This window comes from Meles meles, chromosome 8, assembly GCF_922984935.1.
Source record: "Meles meles chromosome 8, mMelMel3.1 paternal haplotype, whole genome shotgun sequence".
In the NCBI taxonomy this organism is placed as follows: Eukaryota; Metazoa; Chordata; class Mammalia; order Carnivora; family Mustelidae; genus Meles; species Meles meles.
This window is the reverse complement of record NC_060073.1, coordinates 42,000,420-42,024,963: the sequence shown is the minus strand read 5'-3', so window position 1 is coordinate 42,024,963 and position 24,544 is coordinate 42,000,420. Positions and strand designations below refer to the sequence as shown.

At 42.1% G+C, this 24,544-nt stretch overlaps 1 protein-coding gene across 2 annotated transcripts in view; it reads left to right on the top strand.

Annotated features, from left to right (window-relative positions):
* NELL1 (neural EGFL like 1) overlaps nucleotides 1-24,544 on the top strand; it is an 860,623-nt gene that overhangs the window by 186,204 nt on the left and 649,875 nt on the right. For both annotated transcript variants that reach the window (XM_046016014.1, XM_046016013.1), the window contains exons 6-9: nucleotides 10,665-10,737; nucleotides 11,360-11,442; nucleotides 18,361-18,495; nucleotides 19,679-19,781. In XM_046016014.1, the coding sequence (XP_045871970.1) occupies nucleotides 10,665-10,737; nucleotides 11,360-11,442; nucleotides 18,361-18,495; nucleotides 19,679-19,781 (394 nt within the window). The remainder of the gene's footprint in view (nucleotides 1-10,664; nucleotides 10,738-11,359; nucleotides 11,443-18,360; nucleotides 18,496-19,678; nucleotides 19,782-24,544) is intronic.

The following is a 24,544-nucleotide window of genomic DNA, read 5'->3' as shown; positions in this document are numbered from 1 at the left end:
TTGGGTCCCTAATGAAGGGTAGCCCTGATTTCCAACCTCAGAAAGACACCAAAATCACACTGGAAGATTTTAAAATTCAAGTTCCTGTGTCTACCTTGACTACTCATTGAGTGTGAACTGTAAAGCCCAATAATTTATATTTCTTTACAGGACTTTCTTAGTGAATTTGATTTTTTTTAAGGCTCTATTATGAGTACACTGACCTAGTGACATGTGTTGATGGTCTACATTAGAGTTTTAACTTGGTCTCCGACAGAGCCATGAAAAGTAATATATGGTTGATAATAAGTTTTGTTTTAGTGACTTCTTAGATTAGTGGCTCTCCAACTTAACAGTGCATTTGAGTCTCTGGACGGCTTTGTTAAGATAGGTAGCTGGATGCAGCAAAATGGCACTGAAGGCAGCTGGCTCCAAGCTTCTGTCCCTCCACAGAAACAACAAAAAAACAAGCAGGAATTGTCAGAACCAACTTTTCTCAAAATTTAGGAAAATAGTCAAAGGTTTATAGCAATGAATTGAATTCTCAATCAAGAAAGCAACATAAAGTAATGGGAAAGCTTTTGGTCTTAGTTCGGTGGGTGTCTTGATGATGTCAGTCCTAGTTCTCTGTGGGACAGTGGTCCCTGTTTCTGGAGGGAGCAGAGCAAGCCTTATCTGCAAATTATTTGGTATGTCTGTTCTGTCTGGGACTGCCTGACGGATTGATACAAGACAGTCGTCTAACTCACAACTCTTCTAGGTCAGGAAAATGGCAGGTGTTACCTGAAAATGTTGCAAATAACAAATACTTCCCAGTTACCTGGGGCGAAAGAGCAACATATCATAGACCCCTAAGCAAGGATGAAATGTTGAAGGGAGAGATTCTTTGGGCAATTATGGCATTTAACAGCACCTGTGCTTCAGAAACCAAATGCATGCCCAAAGCAAGATGCATGTTTGTAAAAGACCAGAGAAACACCCCAAGCTTTGTCTTTGGGCTGATCCCTCCAGGAACAGTGCAAGTGTGGCTAAGTATTGAAGGAGGGAAGATTCCACTATATCTCTTCCTCTTGCCTTTCCTCTGTCTGTCTCTCCCTCCCTTCCATTTCCCTCTTTCCATCTTCCTTTCCCTCTCTTCACCTTTGGACCCCGCCCCCAGCCCGCCCCAGCATTCAAGGAAATCTGTCTAAAACCTAAAGGCTAGGTCAGGGACAGATTTCAGTGACCAGATATGACAAGGAATATAGTCTCTGTAAAAATACTCCGGAAAGTCATTGAACAAATGCACCACTATAGCATTCAACAATAAAGAAAGACTAAAAAAAAAAAAAAAAAAAAACAAACCCCAGGAAACCCTGGGGAAGGGAGAGAATTCCATCTCTAGATCTCAAGTCACTACAATATTCGAATAGCCAGCGTTCAAATAAAATCACAAGGCAAATAAATAGCAAGGTATTGCTATTCACAGGAATAAAATCAACAGTCAGAAATCATCCTTGAGGAAGCCCAGACATTGAACTTACTAGATAAGATTTCAAAACAACTACACTAAATGTGCTCAAAGAACTAAAGGAAAACATGGATGAAGACACTAAGAAGTTAGGAACTTTAGGTATGAGTTAAATGAGCATATCCATGAAGGGACAGGAATTAACACAAAGGAGCCAGACAGATAGTCTGCAACTGAGAAGTACAACTGAAATGAAAAATTCACTAGAAGAAAGCGGATTTGAACAGGCTGAGGAAAGAATCCTTGAACTTGAAGATAAGACTGTTGAAATTAACCAGTCTGAGCTGCAGAAAGAAAAATACGGATACAGGGAGGGACGTGCATTTGAAATAATTCTACCACACACTTCCTCGCTACTGTGCCTCCCTTTCCTTGATCACTTGCTGTGATCTCCAGGACAGGCCAGGCTGGCTTTATGCCCACTTGGTCTGTGCTGTGCCACAGGGCGCTGGACTTAGAAGGTCCTGTGATCAGCTTTATTCTCTGCTGTTGTTATCTTCAACTTTTCAATAATTTTGAACAAGATACTTGGCAAATTATGCAGTTGGCCCTGATTAGAATTTACGTGTGGGTGTATATCACTGAGGACACTCTGTAGACTAAGATTTACCAGAATTAGAACTGAGTGTGTTGTTCAGTAATTACTTAGAATAGTACCAGGTATGTGGTTGGCAGACCATATACTCTTAGATGGAACACATCAGTGACAAATCTGTCATTTTATTGGTGGAATGGCAAAGTTCTCTCACAAAGGTATTGCAGATAATATAAGAGTATATATTAAAAGCTCTTGATGCCTAGTGGTTTGCAATGTGTGTCTTGTCCCTTTCTTGGTTTTGTAACGTATTATTGAACACTCCCCATATGCTTAACACTTCATTGTGGAAGTGACTGGCGCTTTTCCTGCCTTTGATGGACTTCTGTTTCAGTTGGTGGTGTCTGCTTAAAAGTGGGGAGAGCAATTAGTCCTATTACTCAGTCCATCTTGCTGAGTGTCTGATTCTTGTAGGTATCAGGAACCTTGTCCTTACGAGCCCAGGTACCCGGTAGAGGCAGAAAACAGGAGTATTCATAGACCTGGACAATCATTTTGCTGCAGAGGTGGGTTGTAGGTGGTAGAAAAGTACTGACAATTATTGAGTGATTCCTGGGTTCTAGATCTTGTGTGGCCCTACATATATTATCTCAGTTAATGAAGTTTTACCCGCAGCGCATACTAATGAGGTAGCTATTATCCCTGTTGTGTGGATGAGGCACTGGGACTTGGGGGTTGAATACCTTGTCGGTCTCACACAGTTTGTAAGTGATAGAAATGAGATTTAAAGTTAGCCCTTAAAAAAATTTTTTTTCAGAGTCTATGCTTATTCATTTGAATATTCCACATACTTTTTTTGTTTTTTTAAGGTTTTATTTATTCATTTGACAGAGAAAGAGAGAGCAGGCAGGCAGGCAGAGAGAGAGAGAAGCAGGCTCCCTGCTGAGCAGAGAGCCCTATGCGGGGCTTGATCCAGGACCCTGAGATCATGACCTGAGCCGAAGGGAGAGGCTTTAACCCACTGAGCCACCTGGGTGTCCCTCCACATATGTTGTTTAGGGGCTTACTTTTCATGTACTAGTCACTGTGTTAGATGGTGGACACGGTTCACTTCACAGTGTCCCACGGAGGAGACATATCCTGTTGTCTTTTCCTGGAGCTCCCCCGAAAGGAATAGGTGGCACCAGGGAGAAACCCCAGAAGGGGGTTGGCAGGTCCACACCGCTCCTCTGGGGAACAACGTGATTCTTCTTGTTGCCCAATAAGAGGAGCCTCAAGAAATGGCGTTTTGGAAGAAACCTTCCAAAACTCCTCTCCCTCTTAGAATTTTGTATGCCAGCCGGCAGGTTTCTGGCCATCCTTTGGTGAGATGGCGCAGGTAGGGAAAATACGTCATTGTCCATTTCTGGAAATTATCTGGATCCATCCAGTGCTGTCAAACTCAGCCTGTAACACAGGCAAGCACCTCTTGAGTGAAATTTGGCAGATCTTCAGGCTCTTACTATTTATCTTGTAGAAGCTGCCTCCTGGATTCAAGAACCACGCCTGCTTTCTCCCTCCAGAACTAAATATGCTTATGGTGTGTTTTCAGGTTAAAATAGCAACATTCTGTATTTAAAATATTAATATGTTACTTCATAGGCAAAGTAAAAGCAAAAGCCGGCTCACTTGTCAAATCTAATTTCTGGGCCCTGATGGATCTTTCTGGCTAGAGCAATAAAAGCGCTCCTGGTTAAAGAGTGAGGGAGGGAATTAAGCTTGGTGTCTGGCGTGTGAGCCCCTAATAGACCCAGCACAGAAGATGGGGACCTCTTCCCCTCCAATTCACAGCTGTCTGAGAAAATAGCTGACCAGTAGTGACAGGCTTATCTGAATGTTCTGATTGTCACAGATTTTCATTATTGAGATGTTGACCACCGGTTTCCCTTTGGGAGATTCCAAGCTCATTATGCTGTGATTTTTCAGAAGGTAAAGAAAGAACAAGTTGAGGTGAATCGCAGTGAGTTAACAGGATGCTTGAGTGGTTTGAGTTTTCTTACATAACTTCCATTCCAAAGCCATTCACTGAGGCCAAGACAGGTTCTTTGTGTCTGTCTGTGTCTCTCTCTGTCCCGTGAATTTGGTCTGAAACCTTTCCCTTACCTGGACATCACTGTCTCCTTAACAGCTGAGCTGTCACTGGGAAGTGAAATTGATTACAATTTTTTTTTTAATGCCACAGCTGTTGTTTTTTACCTCAGCTGGTTCCCATAATTCCCCAGATGGTAAACATATGTTTATAGGCACACAGAGAAAAAAGCTATATGGAATTCCTAATTCCATCACCAATTCTTATTTTTTCCTTTCAGGCAGAAAGTCACAGTCGCAGAGCTGGGGAATCTTATACATTGGGAGATTAATATTTCTGTGCATTAAGATTTTGGAAACAGCAGGACAGCTAATGATATGCTAATGAGCTGACAGTTTTTATGGATCGTAATGGAAGTCGACAAGTGTCTTTCTTGGCTTTTATGCAAGCTGGAATATTTTATTAACTGTCTTCAGGGCAGAAATACATAATTGGTTGCGTTTTGAAAATCCTCCTTGTGAGTTTCTCAAGTCTTACTTTTTGTTAGCCTGTTGCCAAAGCTTGGGTCCTTGCCAGCTCATAAACAGAACACATCTTCATCCCGTATTTACATGCCCAGCAGGAACTCTCCCCACCCCCTTTCTGTTTCAAAGCAATTTGTCTCAGTGTTTTAGCATACAAAAAGAGAGAACCATTTTCTTCAATGTAAACAGAGATCTGCAGGGAAATAAGAGCTTTAAAAAAGAATTAGCATTTGTTTGGTGGCAAAGCTGCTTTTATTTGTATCAGAAAGCTCTGAATGTTAGAAGGCTTTGCCCAGTCTTAGTTATTCCATACATAAGAGGGTACTAACAGTATAATTTTTCTAATCTTTATTGTATCTTTGTGTATTTCATACTATGGAATGAGAAATGTTCTTGGAACAATGGAAATAACAGGCATTAGCTCCCCAAACAAATACTCGTGATGTATAACCTACCTGGTGCAAATTTATGTCCCAGTGCCTGGTGAGCTGAGTGCAGGAGGTAGAGGCTGGCAACAGGTGAATTCAACAAAGCAAAAAAACCTATCCATTTTTTCCACCTTCCACCTATAAACTATAAACTATAGTAAACATTTATTAATTTGGGCTTTGCTCTTTAGGAATTTATTCAGATTCTCGGCTTGGCTGAGGTTTAGCTTTGCAGGAATGTTGAGAAAATGGATTGTTTAGCAAATGAATAGTGTAAATAAGATTGCAGGGGAGAATATTAAGCTACCAAAAAGGGTCTCTTGTTTGTTAGCACTAAAAAACTCTTTCAGCAAACTGTTAGCATCTAATGCAGATAATTTATGTTTGGTTGATTAAGTATCAGATTATCTGTTAAAGCAATTAAATTGAACCTCATTTGGCAACAGGACCTTGTTCTAGCAACGTCTTGTTAGCTCCTATAACTATGAGACTTTCTCAAATTATCTTTTACTTATACCGTGTTGGAGTAGCTTAGCCCTGGGTTTGGAGTTAGTAGACCTGTAATTAATGGCCCAAGATTAAAGTGCCCTTTAGGAAAACTACTTAAGTTGCCAAAGCCTTAGGTTTTTCGTAGGTCAAGTGACCCGTGATCTGGCCCTGGATCAGTAGCTCGCATTGTGTGTATCAAAATCACCTTGGAAGCTTTTTCAAAATACATCTGATGTCCCCAAGCTCCTCTAAAATTCTAATATGTATTCCTGGTTTAAAAACTGATATCCTACATGATCTGTATAGACTCTAACAGCTCTGAAAATGATATTGCTCAATATTCTGTAATTAATAATTTTTAGGAATTTGATGCTTTTCAAGTATTTATTATACCTGCTATGAGAAATATACTATAGTAGAAGCTGGAGGGGACCCTGAGATGGAAATCTGATTTGCCTTCATGGTGTCTGTAATCTGGTAATTCTGTCTGTTGCAACTCAGATCCAAATCACTGAGATTTTATACATGTATTAGGATTTGGATGATGCTCTTGTCACCACTGGGAACTTTTAATGAATAAAGCCTCCTGCTTCTGTAAGGGCCTATTTATTAGCAAGAGGCTTTCATTAAAGTTAAACTGTCCCGGGGCGCCTGGGTGGCTCAGTGGGTTCAGCCTCTGCCTTCAGCTCAGGTCATGATCTCAGGGTCCTGGTATCGAGCCCCACATCGGGCTCTCTGCTCAGCAGGGAGCCTGCTTCCTCCTCTCCCTCTCTCTGCCTGCCTCTCTCCCTAATTGTGATCTTTGTCAAATAAATAAATAAAATCTAAAAAAAAAAAAAAAAAAGTTAAACTGTCCCTGCTCCCCCTCCCCCAGGGGACTTACTTAAAAACAAGTCCCAGAAACCAGCTCCAGGTAACAAAGCACAGATACAAGGATGGGTCAGGCCAGGTGGCGACATCCGATCAATGGGGGGATGCATACTGTCTCCCTAGCTACCAAGGAGTATGGGCCCCGCCCTTTGGGAGCCTTTTGGGCGCCAATCCTAACCAAGGTGAAATTGTAATTCAGTTGGTCACCTAGCATCACTGTGCAGCTTTCTCTGTGTGTTACAATTTCATTGGCCACCTGTGCGTGGCCAGGCCTGACCGCAAGGCCTTTGCCCTTAAAAGCTAGTCTGTGAGGGGCGCCTGGGTGACTCAGTGGGTTAAAACCTCTGCCTTCAGCTCAGGTCATGATCCCAGGGTCCTGGGATCGAGCCCCGCATCGGGCTCTCTGCTCTGCAGGGAGCCTGCTTCCTCCTCTCTCTCTGCCTGCCTCTCTGCCTACTTGTGATCTCTGTCAAATAAATAAATAAAATCTTTAAAAAAAAAAAAAGTTAGTCTGTGAAACACAGAAAGGTTGCCCTCTCTGTAAGAGGCGCGGCCCTGGCCGGTCAGTTTGATTCTTGATGCTTGGCACAAAATAAAGCTTTGCTTGACCTTGGCTTTATATCAGTCTCGCTCCTTTAATCACGGACCCATTATTGTGGCATAACACTTCTCCCCCTCCTCCAGAAGAAAACCCACAAATGATTGACAACAGAGCAGGGTTTTTTAAAGTGGAACTCTGACTTTTCATCAGAATCTTCTGGGATAGCTTTTCACAAAGAAGTGTCCTGGGCCCCCTCGGCCCTCCTGAAACAGAATTTGAGGCATGACCCAGGAATCTACCCAAACTCGAGGTGCTTATGCAAGGTGATTCCTAAGAAACTCAAAGTTTGAGAAGCACTGTCATGATTGATGGTGTGAAATGCAGCATGGGTCTAAAAAAATGAGATCAGGTGAGGCCGGGTAATAAGGGCCTGCCAGAGTTGCATTTTTCAGGTAAGTGTAGATACAGTGACAGTTAAATGAGAACAAACAGAAACCCGTGTTATTCTAATTTCGTCTTTGGGAGAAGTTGCAGGGATTGAAGGAACATTATCATCAGTAGAAATTGCCAGGTGACTTTGCTGTGAGATGTAAGAGTGAGCTTCTGTATAGGTTTATATTTTATAAAGCGCCTTTCATTTTCTGAAGAAAACTACATGCTTAGCAAATTCTGCCTTTGACAAAGGTCCAGGTACTGAACAGTTCATATGGCAATTCAATGCAAAACCTTCTGGTTCCTGTTCTGGGGAAGGTGCTCAGATAGACACATGCATGGGTGTGCATATATACTTGTATCTACACACACACACACACACACACATGCTCAGACTTATTCGGGTTACAGCTGATATTCGTACAGCGTATGGCTGTCCTTCTTTTAGTCTCACATGGAATTACATCCGTTCAAATAAATTACATTTCCATCTTGATTTATTTGGCAAGAACAAGTATTCATGCCAGTATGTGGGCTGTCCTCCGTGACCTTTCCTCAGAACAAATACCAAGTACTTTGAGTTTTGGTGTTAATGGGCATTGAGAAGCTGTCAGCTCTTATTTCTGTTTGTGTTCAAGTCAACGTCATTAACCTTCACCTGAGGATTTGTAGAACACCCCCCAGTGTGGGTCAGATTAAAAGTGGGAAGGCAGAAGTGATGATGGGGGCAGGTGAAGGGAAGGTGTGGGGGAGGCAGTTTGTAATTTACAATGTAACTGAAATCAGTAGTCACCTTTAAAAATAGGAAAAGGAAAACCGATATGTACTAAATTACCTCGCTACTGAGAGAACAGAAGGGATATCCTTTTCAAATGGATTTCCATTCATTTTTAGAAAGGTAATTAATACTGTGACAAGTATACTCTGGGTTTGAGTGCCATTTCCATGGCTGATTAAAAATAAGAATGGGCCTGGGGTGCCTGGGTGGCTCAGTGGGTTAAAACCTCTGCCTTCGGCTCAGGTCATGATCTCAGGGTCCTGGGATCGAGCCCCGCGTTGGGCTCTCTCCTCAGCGCGGAGCCTGCTTCCCTTCCTCTCTCTCTGCCTGCCTCTCTGCCTGCTTGTGATCTCTGTCTGTCAAATGAATAAATAAAATCTTTAAAAAAAAAAAAAAAAGAATGGGCCTGGTTTTTCCTGGTACAGGTGCTTTCTCTACTTCCACATCTCCTAGGGTGATCAGCTGTCCCCGTGTGCTTGTGAGTCTGTTTCAGCACCGTAGTCCTAGGTCCTGGGAAACCCTAAATCCTGAGCGGACCTGGGATAGCTGGTTACTCTGAATTCACTCCTATTCAACCTATTCAAATCAGGCAGATATTTTCTGATGTGTCTCTACATTCTCTGTAATCGTCTTTGATGGAAGCACATAGCTTTGTCTATTTTTTTTGTTTAACTTGAAAGGTAGTGAGAGTCCAGAGATCTAAATTGTGACAATCTTGGTTTGAATGACCCAGAACTTGAGTGCTAGAAGGATCTTTAGCGTTTGCATCCAGACTTTTTTTTCCAGAGGAAGCAACTGGAACTCAGAGTAGGTGGTTGACTGAATGCTTCAAGTTCACTCAGTTAGCTTGAGATGGATCCAGAACTTGAGCCCAGGTCTCCTGACTTCCAATCCCATGCTTTTCTCCTATTTCTCAAATGCGCTTGAAAGGTGCCCTGGGCACTCAAAGGCATGATCTTGCTTTGAGAAACTGAGCAGCTTTGTGCTAGGAAGAAGCTGATTGACTTAACTGATGCTCCATTCATTGCTTTCTGGGATTTCCCACAAAAGACTCTGAATTCATATTGAGAAGCAGTGATAGGGGTTTCCACCCCATGAGGAGGTTGTCTCCTCTTAAAATCACAAATACTGCATCATCCTCAAAGAGGAAGAGGTTAACAAATATATTCAATTCCGAGAAAGAGGTCCTATGATCCTGTTATTTCTATTAATGTTTCCAATTCATATTTCAGTTTGGAATAAGTAGAAAACAGCATTTGTTGATTACCTTCTGTTTAGAAGACGAGCACATAATGTTACCCCCTGTGGAAGACCTACAGCACGATCTTAGGCCTATATTTTATTTACAGATTAAGCTTAATATTCTGAATTGGCTTCTGGATCTTCCGTCTGTTCTGTGATATCTCTTCTGTCAAATCAAGAAGAAAAAAACCCCTAAAACCAAAATCTTGATACTCAAAAAAAAAAAAAAATCCAAAATCCAAGTCAATATTGTCATTGCAAGATGGCAATCTCATTGACTTTTTTTTTTTTTTAAGATTTTATTTATTTATTTGACAGAGAGAGATCACAAGTAGGCAGAGAGGCAGGCAGGGGGTGGGGGAAACAGGGTCCCTGCTGAGCAGAGAGCCCGATGCAGGGCTTGATCCCAGGACCCTGAGATCATGACCTGAGCCAAAGACAGAGGCTTAACCCACTGAGCCACCCAGGCACCCCTCATTGACTTTCTTAAATCAGGTTGTTCTTCCAGACTAAGTTACAGAATGAAAAGATCCCCTTTTACTCACAGTATGATGCTGAGCAAGTTTTAAGACTCCCCAACAAACACTCATGTTATTCAGTTAACAGAGAGTGAAGATTGTATGCAATTCTTTCCATGTCTCCTTTTATTTCCTCAATTAAATGAATCAAAAAGATTTAGTCTAATATATTTGTAGTGTCTTTTCTCCCTTGCTTAAAAAAATCACCTAAGTTGCAAGATTTAATGTTCCAGGATGACTTAGGCATTGAGGAAATTTTAGTTTCTTTCATCAGTGTCTTTTTGGTTCAATAGTAGATGCTTCCTGTTACAATGTCATTCATACCCACCAGTGGTAATTAATGATAGTTTTCTTTTTTTTAGATTTTTAAAAATTTTTTGACAGACAGAGATCACAAGTAGGTAGAGAGGCAGGCAGAGAGAGGGGGAGGGAAGCAGGCTCCCGCCGAGCAGAGAGCCGGATGTGGGGCTTGATCCCAGGACCCTGGGATCATGACTGGAGCTGAAGGCAGAGGCTTTAACCTACTGAGCCACCCAGGCACCCCTAATGATAGTTTTCTTAAGACGAATGTAATTTTTAATATTTCCAGAGGAGGGTGGTTTGGAGTAGCTCACTGCGGACTCAGGGTTTTGAGTGAAGATGCCAGTGTTGTAAAAAACACTGTGCCCTGTAGATAGCTTGTGACTGTCCAGGGGCCACTGGAACTGGTAACCATAATCTTGATCACCACCTCTCTCTTCTGTTATCAAGGGAATCATCCAAGATGGGAAAATCATCTTTATGCCAAATGGATACATAACTCAATGTCCGAACCTGAATCGCAGTAAGTAGCAACTTGAAACATTTATACATTTCTAATATTATGTAACTTACTGGTAATAAGCATGTTGCCCGAAGCATACAAAAACTGTGGACTTCTGAGGTAGTGGGGACAGGGAGATAATTTATCATCTATATCATATACTTCTGTGTCTTCTAAGTTTTAAAAAGCTTATGTGTTATAGAATTACCATCAGAAGGTGAGAAAAAGACTACATTAGCAGTTGGGTTCTGTGGACTGATGCAGGAAGAAAGGTTTAATATGACAGTATAAATAGTAAACATCTATTTAACTTGCTTGGCTTAGAGGTGAGTTTAGTTTCTCCTCTTCTGTGTAAAAATTCACAATTTTCCAGTTACCTCTCAGTAAAAATGAGGGCTTAATTTTAATTTAAAAACGTCCTATTGCCTTTTCAGTTAATGGTCCTTTTTTCCTGTTCCTCTCTTTCTCCCTGTTAATAAAAGGAGAAGAACAAGACCTGAAATCCTGGGTGATTTCCCTCCAATTGCAAAGTAATACTTAACCAGAAAAGCAAAAACCCTTCAACATAGCCAAGCAACTACTGTTGTGAAAATTTCCTTATTGTATTAGCATTGTATCAACATTTCTTATTTTCTCTATTGAGCTTGTCCAACTTGCAGTGATTTCTTAAGCCTGGTGCAAGGAATAATGGATTTGCAAGAGCTCTTGGCCAAGATGACTGCCAAAGTAGGTATCTAAATTTCACTTGTGATGTTTCATTTCTTTCTTAGTCCTATCTGGAATTTCAAGCGATATGCTATAATGGAAACATTTTTAGCCTTGGCATCTGCAATATGTTACTATAAAAATGGTTTATGCTTACTTGAAATAGGACTACCTATAGAAAACATAACCATTTACCTCTTTGATACTATTAGGCTATATCAAAATGTTTACTTGAAGAATGTTTGGAAGAAAGAGGCTGTATGTATCACTGTGGATTCCCTGGGGGAGGAAAAGGAATTTGCCCACTGGCCATTCCACCAGTAGCACTGTGAGATGATCGATGGTCAGAGACACTGCTGCTTATAAGCTAATGCATTTTGAATGTAAGAATAATTGCCAATAATCAGAAGGGGCAAAATAGTCATTGTGAGGAACTGATTACCGTCACGAGAAGGCATTATATCACATTTCTAAGATGTGATTTATTTCGGGACTGGTCTTGAGTTAAATAGTGGAGGAGGCAAACTTTGCCTGTTATCACATTCAGTTTTATAGTTGTACATCTTTTCCTTCTCTCCATCATCCAGTTAACAAGCATTTTTCGAGGATCTGATATTGGCCACTGTGTCAGACACAAAGGAGGCGGTAATGAACAAGGCACTATGGCTACTCCAGAAGATACTGAGGTGGAACCAAAAACGTAGACAGTTAGGGGGGTTGGTATGTGAGGTTTTGATTTATAACTAAAAGCCTGAGCCCTCTGTTGAAAGGCACTGGATAAATAGGAAATATGTCTGATGCTATTGTTACGATACCAATCAGTTGTGGACAGGAGTCCCAGCCTAGGGCGAAGAAGGAATTAGCTTGGGCCAAAGAGACATTATAATCTGTGAAAGGAAGAATTTTAATAACAGAGAAAATGATACATTAATCCTATGCCACCTGCGGCTATGACCGCTCCCAGCCATGAGCCAAGCAACATGAAGGGGGGTAAAAATCGTAGGTTGTTAAGTGTTTGGGAGGCAGGGCTGTGCTTTGGACCCATCGGTTGTGCTGCCGAAGATAAGGTTTCTCTTTCAAACCAGGTTTTGGGCCAGGTTGTCTTTTGTCTGGAAAGGAGAGACAGAACACTTCTGTTGGAGACCCCGAGACTGGAGAGCTGAAGCTTTAGCTTTTCGGTTCAGAGTACAGTGGAAATGTGAAATGCAGCCAATTATTTGCCTTCCTGGCTTGTGGCATATAGAGGCTTGTGTTTTTAATTCGCCAGGAGCAGCTTGATCTCAATAGTGTTGATTATATTTTAGCTTGCTACCAGAATTTTGGAACGAGAAACATGCCACTCAGTCTCAGGTGATTGTGGTTCCCCGGCTTTAAGGATGCTCCTTTCTTTCTTGTTTTTCCTTCTGCAGAGAATGTCATTTTTCTCTTTCTAGCTGTACATTATCTAGGAGCCACATTGAGCTCTGTCCCCCAAACGTTATTATGTAAAATGGGCATTTGTGAGGCAGTAGATATCTAATTGTGGGCAATTGCAAGCAGAAAATGGTTTCATCCACCTTCTAAACCCCGCCTCTGGCACTTTGGAAGATTTATAAGTCTGTTTCTTCCAAACCATGAATAGAATTATAATCAGAAAACCAAGGACTTCCGTTTTCAGTGGAAGATTTTGGAATCTACAGTAATCTAGAAGAGGACCATTGGTAAACTTGTTTAGAAGGGATTAGCTAGTTAATTTTAGGCTCTGCAGGCCAAGAGGCAAAATAGAAAATATTATGTATAAATTTACTTAATCACTTGAGATATGAGCACTAAAAAATGTAAAAATCATTCTTAGCTCATAGGTCAGAGGAAAGTGAGTGGTGGGCCAGATTTGGTCCACAGGCCCTAATTTATCAACCCCTAATTTAGAAAATGCTGGAAAGTCAGTCATAGGAGGTAATATTAAGAGTATTTGCTGTGTGTTAGTTACAGTGCTTAAATGTTTTGTATTCCCTATCACTTTAATCCTCACAACAGCCCTGTGAGTTGGGATTGATTTATTAGCTCATTTCCCAGATGAGAAGACTCAGTTTCAGGAACGTTATGTTAACTCTTCCCAAGACCATGGATGGCAGAGCTGGGACTCAGGCTCAGATTCTGAAAGCTGCATCATGACCAAGAAAGTCTGTAGTTGGAGAAGGGAGGATTGAAAAGAAGAACAAAAGACATAAAGAAGGAATGACTGATGGAGAGAGGCAGGTTGGCTGCTACCAGCATGGGGATGGAAAGACCTGTGAGAACAATGGGCCAAATGGAAGAGAGGAATGTGTGTTCTGATGGAATCTGCTGGGAGTGAAACCTGAGCATGAAGCTTGTAGTAGCTTTTGGAGGGGAAAGTCAGGGCAGGAACAAGGCTCCTAAACTCACCCTTTTGTTTATAATCTGTTGTTTTCCTTGGAAATCTGTTTGGATGTTGAGTCCTAGGTTCCCATGCTGTGTGTTTCTGGCAGGACCATGCAGGGCCCCCTTATATTCCATAATCTCCTTAAAGGTTTTCAGATCATCAAGGCTTCTCAGAATCACACTGCAAACCTAGGATAAACCAGGTGAATTCTTAGCCAAGAATTCTTTAAGAATTCTCAAGGAATATAGTTCCCTCTTGCCTGTGCCACAGTCTGAACAGGAAGGCCTTTTTCTGTGCTTCGTGTAAACCTTATTTCCTTTATGTGTACTCTTAAACTGAGGATATAGGCCTTTGGGCCCACATCTTTATGTAGGAGTTTCCTTTAAGAGCTCCCAATATGGGCAGACCCTGCTCCCTACCTCCTTTCCCCTTTACTCTGTGCAGCCATCAAGGTGGGACCTTGGAGGCTCATTGACCTTCTCCTAGTTGGTGTTTCTCCATATGTAAAAGGGTGACAATTAATTTTGATTTTATGAAGATCCCGAGAGACCAGGCATGTGAGATTTAAAGTTCTGGTTTGGTGGATGGCATACAGTAGGCACTCACTAAGTTGTAGTTGTTCATTTTATTGTTAAACCTAGAAAAAAATGGACCGCCACTAGGGGAAGATGGTCACTAAGAAAATGTCCACCTTGCCTGGCAATAGCCATGAGTTGCTGTCGGGTTCCTGGCCTTAGAGTTAGGTGCCAGGAGGTCTTGGAAACCCGTGGAAAGTCCTTACATGGTGTCCTAGTGGAAGGCCATGGCATCTTACCAGAGAGCAAGCCCACTGCACAAGCTGGACAGGAGTTGGCAGCCATAATCACATCAAACAGATGCACCACCAGATGAGCCCAGGGCTCTGCCCAGGAGGGCTTGCTCTCTTTTCTCTCTTCAGGAGAGAGGGTGCTGCAGGATGACTATGCCCTTGCTGAACACAGGACATATCATGGGAGGAGCTTGCATGTACCTTCAGGTCAAGGTTCATAAGAGTCCTCTTTGAAAAATCCTGGCATCCTGGCACAGTGAACCTTTTTCAAGGTAGAGAAATACAGGGAAGGTGTCTTCTGTCCCATTCCCTAAGCCATCTCCAAGAGACCACCGGTTCCTGACTTCCTCTGGGAGTTTTCTCAGGTAGTCCTGACGTTGTGGGAACGAACCCACTGCTGGGCTGCGTATCTCGTGATGGGATCGGGACCTGTCTTGCTCTTGCATCCCACCTGTCCTGTAATTGCATTCTGCCTTCAAGCTCAGGAAGCAGAGATGCTGGAGACTGGGAATTTGATTACTGCTACTCAAATCTTTGACAAATCTATTTATGCAAATCAAACAGCACTTGGAGTGGCATTTCAGCTTGAAACATATTTAATTTTGAGACTTTCATTGTTGCGAGGAGCTCAATAGTGATTTTTCCAGTTAAACTTAAAAGTTTAACACAATAAAAGTTTTTTTTTCCCTTCGATGTAGCAAATGCCAAATAAATAGCATTTCAAAGAAAGAAAAGTGCACCCCACTGCACGACTAATGTACTCATCCATTTGTTGACCTCTTGCTGTGAAAAAGTCCTCTGATGTCTGTCTTCGAATGTGTAGAGTTAAGAATAAATGATTCTGCCCATGGTTGCTTAGATAAATGCATGAACAAAGGTAAGACTGAACAGAGGTGTAGATTTGCTTCTTGATCAATTTTGGATCTGTAGGCTTTCTTGGAGGAAATGGCAGGTAGTGTAGAAATAGCTTTTGAAAATGAATTTGGGTAAAATCAGCATGCTAATACCAATGACAAATTGTAGTTCATTTTTTGGTTCAGAGCTGTTTTTCTCCTTTTATTGTTCTAGCATTCAACAGGGGGGAAGAAGGAGGGGAAAGTTACATAGTAAGTGTCTTTGAAAAATTAGCTTTTTGCCTTAATATGTCTTGGCTTTTGTGCCTTTCTCATGCACTTTTCTTATTACAGAGATTAGGGCTTTTCAATGTTGTCAGAAAAGGCTAAATGTATTAAAAAGTAAAAACAGAGTTCAGAAGGGAAACATCTGCCCTGAGAATAGCTTCCATTAAAACTGAGGTTTTCTTGGTATTGAGTTTTGTAGGTGAGCATAGCTCAGTTTTGTTGGACAGTATGGGAAATTGATGAGACTGCCTTTAGGCAAATTCCTGGGTTTTCAGGAAACTTGGGCAGTCACAGAATTGCTTTTGGAGTCATTTAGTCTTTAAGAAGTTTCTTGGAGTGATGTAGGCAGTAGATTGTTGGATTTCAGAGTGAGGCTCATTTCTTCTCACAAATGCCCTGTTCTCAGCCACTTTTAGGAGGGATGCCGGTCTAGTTGAACTCTTTTTCAACCCAAGGTCATCCATCAGTCACTACCCTTTTGTGGGATCTACAGGGGCTATAGAAGTGACGTAAAGGTAATATGCAGTGAGCTGTCACTACCTCTTACCTAAATGTAGTTGTACTTACTTTACCTCACCAAATTCTAAGAAGTGTATTTAATGTGTCCCCTAAAGAATTGCCAAAGAACTTAATTCTCATGGACTCCAGAAACTCTCATTGAGCCAGAGCTTTACATGAATCTGAATTTTTGGAAGATGGTGCATGCAGGAGCAGTCCCAGGAGGCTAATATTTTAGGCATAGTTAACTCTGCATTCTGATGATGGTGCAGGTGCCTTATCTAGCATCCTATTTGCTTTTGCCCTCTGCCCATCGGTACAGCCCACAAAAGGCAGGTGGGAAACTTTTTCTTGAGAGATTCTAAACTTTTGGAGGAAGAGAATGAAATAAATGACAAAAGCCAAGTTTGGAATTACATGTGGATTCCATTTTTATTTTTATTTTATTATTATTATTAAAGATTTTATTTATTTATTTGACAGGCAGAGATCACAAGTAGGCAGAGAGGCAGGCAGAGAGAAAGGGGGAAGCAGACTCCCCGCGGAGCAGAGAGCCCGATGCGGGGCTCGATCCCAGGACTCTGGGATCATGACCTGAGCCAAAGGCAGAGGCTTTAACCCACTGAGCCACCCAGGCACCCCAGTGGATTCCATTTTTAGACAGTGGTGCTCAGCAGTGCTGGTAGGAGTAATTGAGAGGAACATGTAAGGAACGGAACCACAGTTAGCATAGAAAGATTTTGGGAGTCCTCAACCCATATTCAACCATTATATCTAAAATATTGGCTTGAAACGGTCTTGGTTGGACCAGAAATTGGCTTGATCTATGTGGGGGAAATACTGAAGACACAGAGGTACAAGTATGGTCAAGAAAGAAAATAGAAACTCCTTGGACTTAGAAAGTAGTACATTTTTCAATCAAGGCCGTCTCTAAAGAAAAAGGAAATGGTAATACTGCTATTGGATCGAGTTACATTTGAGTATGTGTGAGATTCTATCAAAGTTGAATTTTTTTCCCCATCATATGTTTGAAGGCGACCCCAGTAGGCTGCATGGAAAGTGATCAGGAGAGAGGCTTGGCCTCCTGTTTTATGAGCTCAGAGTGTGCTGAGTGTGGCCCAGAGCAGGTGTGAAGACGGGCTGACCTCAGTTGTTTGGAGAGAGTAGGTTGGTTAGGACTGGTTAGAAGGCAAAAGTAGGTCGGATAGGAAAAGTGGGGAGAGATTTCACAGCTCCCACCAAGAAGGAGGTTTCAAACATCCAGAGCTCACCAAAAAAAGTTTTTAAGCGTAGTGTCCTTCTGTTGTAGATGTGTGAAGAGAGGCTGGTGAGTCACTGGAAGGGGTTGCTTGTCACGACATTCCAACGTTATGACCCTTTTCAAGTTAGAGACTCTAAGGTTCTGCGATTACTGATAATAGCTCTGGGACCTGTGAAAATGAAACAAGCTTCTCCCTAAATCCTGATCTGACCTCGGGGTTTCGTTGCCTCTCGTCACCTTTGAACACATCAAAATGGATTCCTGGGGCATTCATTCTGGGGGTTCCTGAGCAGGGGAGAAACCAGATCCTTGTATGCATTTCCCTTTTCCTGGTCCCAGCTCCCAGGAATTTTTCAGAAGAGAGGAAGCAGTGACGTCCCTGCCTGAAAACCGTGGCACTCTGGTTAGTGTGCGAACACAGAGAGAATGGTGGGAGATAAATGTTAGTGCATCGGAGTTGCTGATGAGATCTCCTGTAAACATTGTAATGAGTCCTTGAGAACACATTCATTATGAGTGTTTCTGTGTGGGCTTGAGCTGGAAGCACACATGTTTATATATACTCATGAGGTCCCTGAGATACAGTTTAATGTCTCATTTGGTGCTCATTAGACCATAGGAGCCAATATGTCTTCAGTTTAGAATGATTCCACCTCATGGTTTTGGTTTTTGTTTCTGTTTTTTTTTGTTTGTTTGTTTGTTTGTTTGTTTTTTGTTTTTTTAAAATAATCTGGCTAAGAATAAGTTAGCTGCTCTAAGCATTTTTTTCCTTCCTTCTCCTTGGATTTTTTTTCCCTCCTCACTATTAGCTTTGTTAGGACAGTGCAACTGAATGAAAGTAATTACACCTAGTGCCTCTTACTTGCAGTTAAATTATGCAGAGACAAGACTTAGTCAGTTGGAAAACTGTCACTGCGAGAAGACCTGCCAAGTGAGTGGACTTCTCTACAGAGATCAAGACTCCTGGGTTGATGGGGATCACTGCCGGAACTGCACTTGCAAAGTAAGCCTCTTTGTCAATAAACAGAGTGGTAGGGGGGCATTTTCACTACTTATTGTATAATCTGGTCTTGTAGTATACAATGCTTACTTTAGGAGGTCTGTATGATCTTTCTACCAATAAGCTTCTACCTAGCAACCTGAGCTATCGTGAGGGGAACCCGGAAGAGTGTCATTTCATCTCTAAATACTTGGAAGTAAAAATCAGCTTCTATTTGACAGCACACTCTAATATGACATAACATTGTTACTAACAGACTTACCCTGTGGAGTTTGAGGATTTGAGAATATCAGAGGGAGGAAGGGACTTCGGTGATTTTTCAAGCAACCTAATGGTTAGCTTCAGTCACAGCTTTTCACTGCTAGAATACATTTTATTTTTTTATTTTTTAAAAGATTTTATTTATTTATTTGACAGAGAGAGATCACAAGTAGGCAGAGAGGCAGGCAGAGAGAGGGGGGAAGCAGACTCCCCACTGAGCAGAGAGCCTAATGCGGGGCTCGATCCCAGGACCCTGAGACCATGACCCGAGCCAAAGGCAGAGGCTTAACCCACTGAGCCACCCAGGTGCTCCTAGAATACATTTTAGAACGAGATATAGTTAGTTAGTTTCTAGATGTTTTTATTGTAATTTACAAGGTCTCTGTCATCTGTTTCAGAGACTCGCAAGACCCACCTTCCCTTGTCCCGGCCCCCCTCCCTCCCTCCGACTTCCAGGGTATCCATCATCTGTATACTCCATCTCTTTCAGAGAATTCAAGAGCACCCCCAAAATTAGTCTGTGAACTCTGTGCGGTTGAAATTATTTGATAACTATCTGAAGGATGCCTTTGTGTGGGGAAAATACAAAATGGATTGTTAGGGCCTCAGTGATGATTGACAGGGTCTGCAGAAGGTGTTATTTATGTTCTTGTAAAAATAGGCTTTTGTTTTCTGCCTAATCTACTTAGCCCACATGGGTAGGTGGAATGAGGGCAGTGATGTATATCAGAAAAGTAACTGAGGTGGCACAGGTTCATCTGGGCTGGAGAAAATGCTTCATTTGTGATCCTCGAGTAGACTGGGAATTCCTCACCCTGCTTCTCTTTCCCTGATGAGATTTCGAAGATGAGATGTGAGCTCTTGCCAAAAAAGGGAAATTTCAAAGAGCACTTCTGAGATTCCTTTCCTGTCCTTCCTTCCTCAGAGTGGCACTGTCGAGTGTCGAAGGATGTCCTGTCCCCCTCTCAGTTGCTCCCCGGACTCCCTCCCCGTGCACATTGCTGGCCAGTGCTGTAAGGTCTGCCGACGTAAGTACTGACTGAGGGTCAGAGTGGTCCTCTGTGCTTTGAGATTTTTTTTCCCCCTAATGTTCAGGCCCCAACTGATGAACATGGATGACATGAATTACCAGAAGTTGAAACTAAATGTATGACAAGAAGAACTTCTATGTTAATCAACTGTGATGTGCGGATACTTTACAATAGGCTGTTTTTTTTTTAAATCTCCTATCAATTCTAATTACTATTCTTTCCATTCCCTGTAGAAGGAACTGGTGTTCACAGGGATTAACTACTTGTCTAGGGTCAAACCTCTGGTGTAATGGGTTGTGTTGATTATGAGGTCGTAACTCCAAAGCTCCGTGGGCTTTGGTCCCTCTTCTTCCGAATGATGAAGTTTAAGGCCCAGATTCTATAGGCTTTCTGAGGTCTTGGCTAGATTTCCTGTTACTAAAATGCCTTTGTTAGGAATTTTGAGATGAGCTTCAGTCAAGATACTGACACAACTGCCTTCAGAGTTGGTTTGTCCAAGCTACAGGATTTAAATACTCTTACTCTGTTTTGAAAAGGGCACCATTTCAGATGAAAGAGTGAAATGAGCCTGGAGACCAGCCGTAAGAGTAAAAGCTGTCATTAAGAATGCTTGGCAGGTGCCATTTATTATGTAGGTGCTACACTTCTGTTCGCTTACTGACTGTTCACTACTGTCCTTTGGGTGGGGATTATTCTCCCTGTTTTACGGGAAGTTTAGGGAAGTTAACTTACCAAGGTCGCAACCCTTGTAAGTGACACCAGTGAGATAGGAAGCTAGTGGTGCCTGATGACACAGCCTGTTGTCTTTTCATCCATCTGTAGGGTCTTCTGTAGCAAGAGTCTGTGTTAGACACTTGTCATCATTTTGAGGTCATTTCTCTACCAAAAATACCATCATCACTGTGTCTTCTAAACCCAGTGGTATAGCTTTTTGCCAAGAGCAGCCTTTCTCCTAATAGGACAGTAGAGGTGGGGATTGCTTGTCTGGTCACACCAGCCCAGACCTTTCTTGGACTTTTTCAAAAGGGCCTTGGAAAGATCCTTCCTCTTTATGGTTGGCACTGGTCTGGAGGATGGGACTTGGAGTTGATCTAAAAAGAGAAACTTCCTTGTTTGTTTCAAGCACTTTGGAAAGCCCTATTGGGCAATACAGGTAGCTCAGAGGCTGAGACGTTGAGGTGGTACTTTGATCCTATCAATGATGGAAAGATTGTAGGTACAGGTTATTATTATTTTTTTTTCCAAACTCGATATTCTAACAGTGAACAGATGAAGAGGATGAAAAACTACTGGGAATTTGTTTAAAAAATAAGTTACTTGTAGTCCATTACTTTGAGTTCTCTGGATAGGTCTGTGAATACTGTCTCTACGAAGTTGTTTGAACACGGGAATAGATGAGTCTTTCAGCTGTTTTGTGTTTTGCTCTTTTTTTTTTTTCAAAGATTTTATTTATTTATTTGACAGAGAGATCACAAATAGGCAGAGAGGCAGGGGGAAGCAGGCTCCCCGCTGAGTAGAGAGCCTGATGTGGGGCTTGATCCCAGGACCCTGAGATCATGATCTGAGCTGAAGGCAGAGGCTTAACCCACTGAGCCACCCAGACGCTCCTGTGTTTTACTCTTTTGATTTTCTAATTATAGAAGCAGTGTGTGTATTGTGTAACATTTGAACTCACTGGAGTAAAGATGATGGAAAAAATATCTCCTAACACTACTACTTGGAAACAATCACTCTTGAAATTTCAGTGGATTTCATTTTTAAAAATTCTATTTTGTGTGAGGTTGAGATGTTATTGTGCAGATAATTTTTATCCTATTTCATTTTATCCTATTTACTTCCTTACACACACACACAGACATACACACACGGACTTTGTGCCCAACATGGGGATGGAACTCATGCCCCTGAGATCGAGTCACATGTTCTACCAACTGAGCCAGTCAGGCACCCTGATTCCTCAGTCTTCTTGAACACCAAGTGCTCACTGCATCACGTGCCCTCAAGCCCACTCAGTTGTATGAACTTCATTTTAATGAGCTGTATGGTGTTTCATTGTTCTTGATTGCATAACTTACTTAACCATTCTCCAATTTTCCCACTTTTCACGATTATAAATTACTCTTCAATAACATGCTTTGTATAGAAAAGCATTCTTCGTAGTTTATATTTTCTTAAGATACAGTTCTCCAGAGTAGAATCAGCTGAAATGGCTGAAAATGGCTGAAACACTGCCATTTTCAAGGCCCCTAATGTAGTCACATTGTCCCCTCAGTAGAAGTGTTAGGGATAGTCACTTTTCTTCGTTCCAATTCCTTTGAGAGTTTTAAGTTTTGAAAAATATTTTAGAAAGTTACATGATTTTACCAACATGCTGATATACAGCTAATTAAAATATCAGTGTGTGCTTTCTTTTTTGTTTTATTTTGCTTTTTGTCTTTTTTCTTTTTGTTTTGTTTTTGCTTTTGGAATTCATAGCAGTTTAGCTAGACAGTACTAATTTTCTCAGCAGTTCCGGTTGGTTTGTAGTTTAACAAGATGGTAATAAAAATAAATGAGTGAACGTTAGGTAAGAAGAAGAAATGTAAACCACTAAGAAATGATGTCAAAGTTCTCTGGATATTTCAAAGGTTAAGAACCTCTGGTTTAGAGGGCTTTCATTTCTTCATAGTTGTTAACAGAAATACACATTAGGCAGTTAGTACTAGTGCCTGGAGTAGTGATAAATGAGCCCTCTGTGCTTCAGAGGGTTCACTTTCAAGGTAGATGATTTACAGTGTCTGGAATTCTCAGTGCAGTCACATTAGGCACATGGATAAGGCACTATCAAACCACAGACGGATGGCTTGTGGGACAGTGCTGGGGAGATTAAGGAGACATGTGCAGTAGACCTGGGGTGCTCCCTGGAGGAAGTGGAGCCAAACTAAACGTTTTTAGCCTTCTGGAAGATGACTGTGGTCAGTTGCACAGTAGAGAGGAGCAGAGGAGAATGAGGATGAATTAAGCAGAGTTCTAACACTAGCAGGTAGAATTTCTAGGAATTTCAAATACGTTCATGTCAGAAGAAGATATGGAGATATTTACTTTGATTATCCGTTTTGGATAAAATTTCCTAAGCTTCTGTTTGGGTTTGGGTGGACCAGTGTTCTGGAAACGCTGAGAAAAGGTATTGATCCGGCTCAGGCAAAAGGAGCTGATACATAAAAGCAAATGGTTTTGCCGGCTGACTTCATAAGTGTCGATGCACTTCTCATGGCCTCCAGGACCCGCAGCACTTGATGATGGGGGCATTTGTTTGGAAATAGGAAAAAGAATTTGGTCTAAGTGTTCATGTCTTAGTTCATTGCTTGGAAAAAGAGCTTTGTCCTTGTGTTTTGATCAAGAGGCCCAGACACTCATGTAGTCTCTACGAACAGGGCAGCTTTCGTTACGGAAGTTTTCAGATCAGATACTAGGATGGTCTTCTCTCTCAGGAGAGCCTTCTAGATTCTTCAGTTGGGGACATGATGGTCCAGGAATTTATTCTCAGGGCCCCACTCTGATCTACTAACCCAGCATCTCTGAACAGTGGTGCGCTGCAGGCTGTCTTCTGGTAGACTAACTTGAGAACTACCATAGAGCGTGGGGAGGGGAGAGAGAGGATGATGGACAGGCAATCTTCAGCTCTGCAACACAGCACTTGCACGGGAAAAGAGGTGGTAGAGGGAAGGAGATATTCTGTTTGGTAACAGGGTTTTGATAGGCAAGAAGTAGGAATCTGCGAAAGTGGGTGTGGGATAGGGGAGGACAATCGTATTCCTTTGAATTCATGCAGTCATTCGTACTCCAGTTCCTCTCCCAACATTGTCCTTCCCTCTGGGTACAACTGTGTGCACATGTGGAAAATTTGTTCTATTTCAGGTGCTGTATTTAGCCCTTCGCGGTGGCCCGAACGCGGTCCCCACTGTTACCCCATTTTAAGGTTAGGAATTGAAGCACAGGGACTAACTTACCCAAGGTCTCTCAGCCTTGGTGGAGCCAAAATAAAACCCAGGTGGTCTCTGGCTCCAGAGCTGGTGCTCTTAACCCATCTCCTGTCCGCACTGCGGTCTAGGGAGATGGACGCACCCCCACATTACAACAGAGTATTGTGGAACGTGCTTGTTGAGCAAGAAACAGAGGCAGCATAGAGAAGGGAGCGATTACCTCCATCAGAACCGGGTGTGTGTGAGGAAAACGTCACAGGGTAAGTAACAGTTGAGTAGGCTGCTTATTAAAGAACTAAAAGTTTGCCACGTTGACAGGGTAGGCGAGAACACACCTGATAGACTCATACATGCAAAAGTCAAGGAAGCAGACATCGCCTTGACTTTGTCGTCAAAAGCAAGATTCGAGGGAAGGGTTGGGGGCATAATCAGAGTGCTTTACCAGGGCTGCTGCATTGGGAGAGCCAGAAGCAGGGTGGCTGGGTATGGGCTTCAGGCAAGTTCCACGTAGAGGCAATGAGACCAATAGGCCTCCACTGCCTGGAGAGGTAAAAAGGAAGGGATGGATGAGAGTGATGTCCCAAAGGCCTGGCACACTGTAGGTCCTCCATAACTTTATTATTATTATTATTATTTTTTTTTTTTTTGTAAAAGACAGATGAATCAGGGGTGGAGCATCTGTAAGGGGGAAGTTGCCAGGTTTTGAACCAGAGCCTGTAGGAGACTCCTAGTGTGATGAACAGAACTAAGACAGGTGGAGGAAGTAGTGCAGGGCGTGATACGTTCTGTTGGGCATGT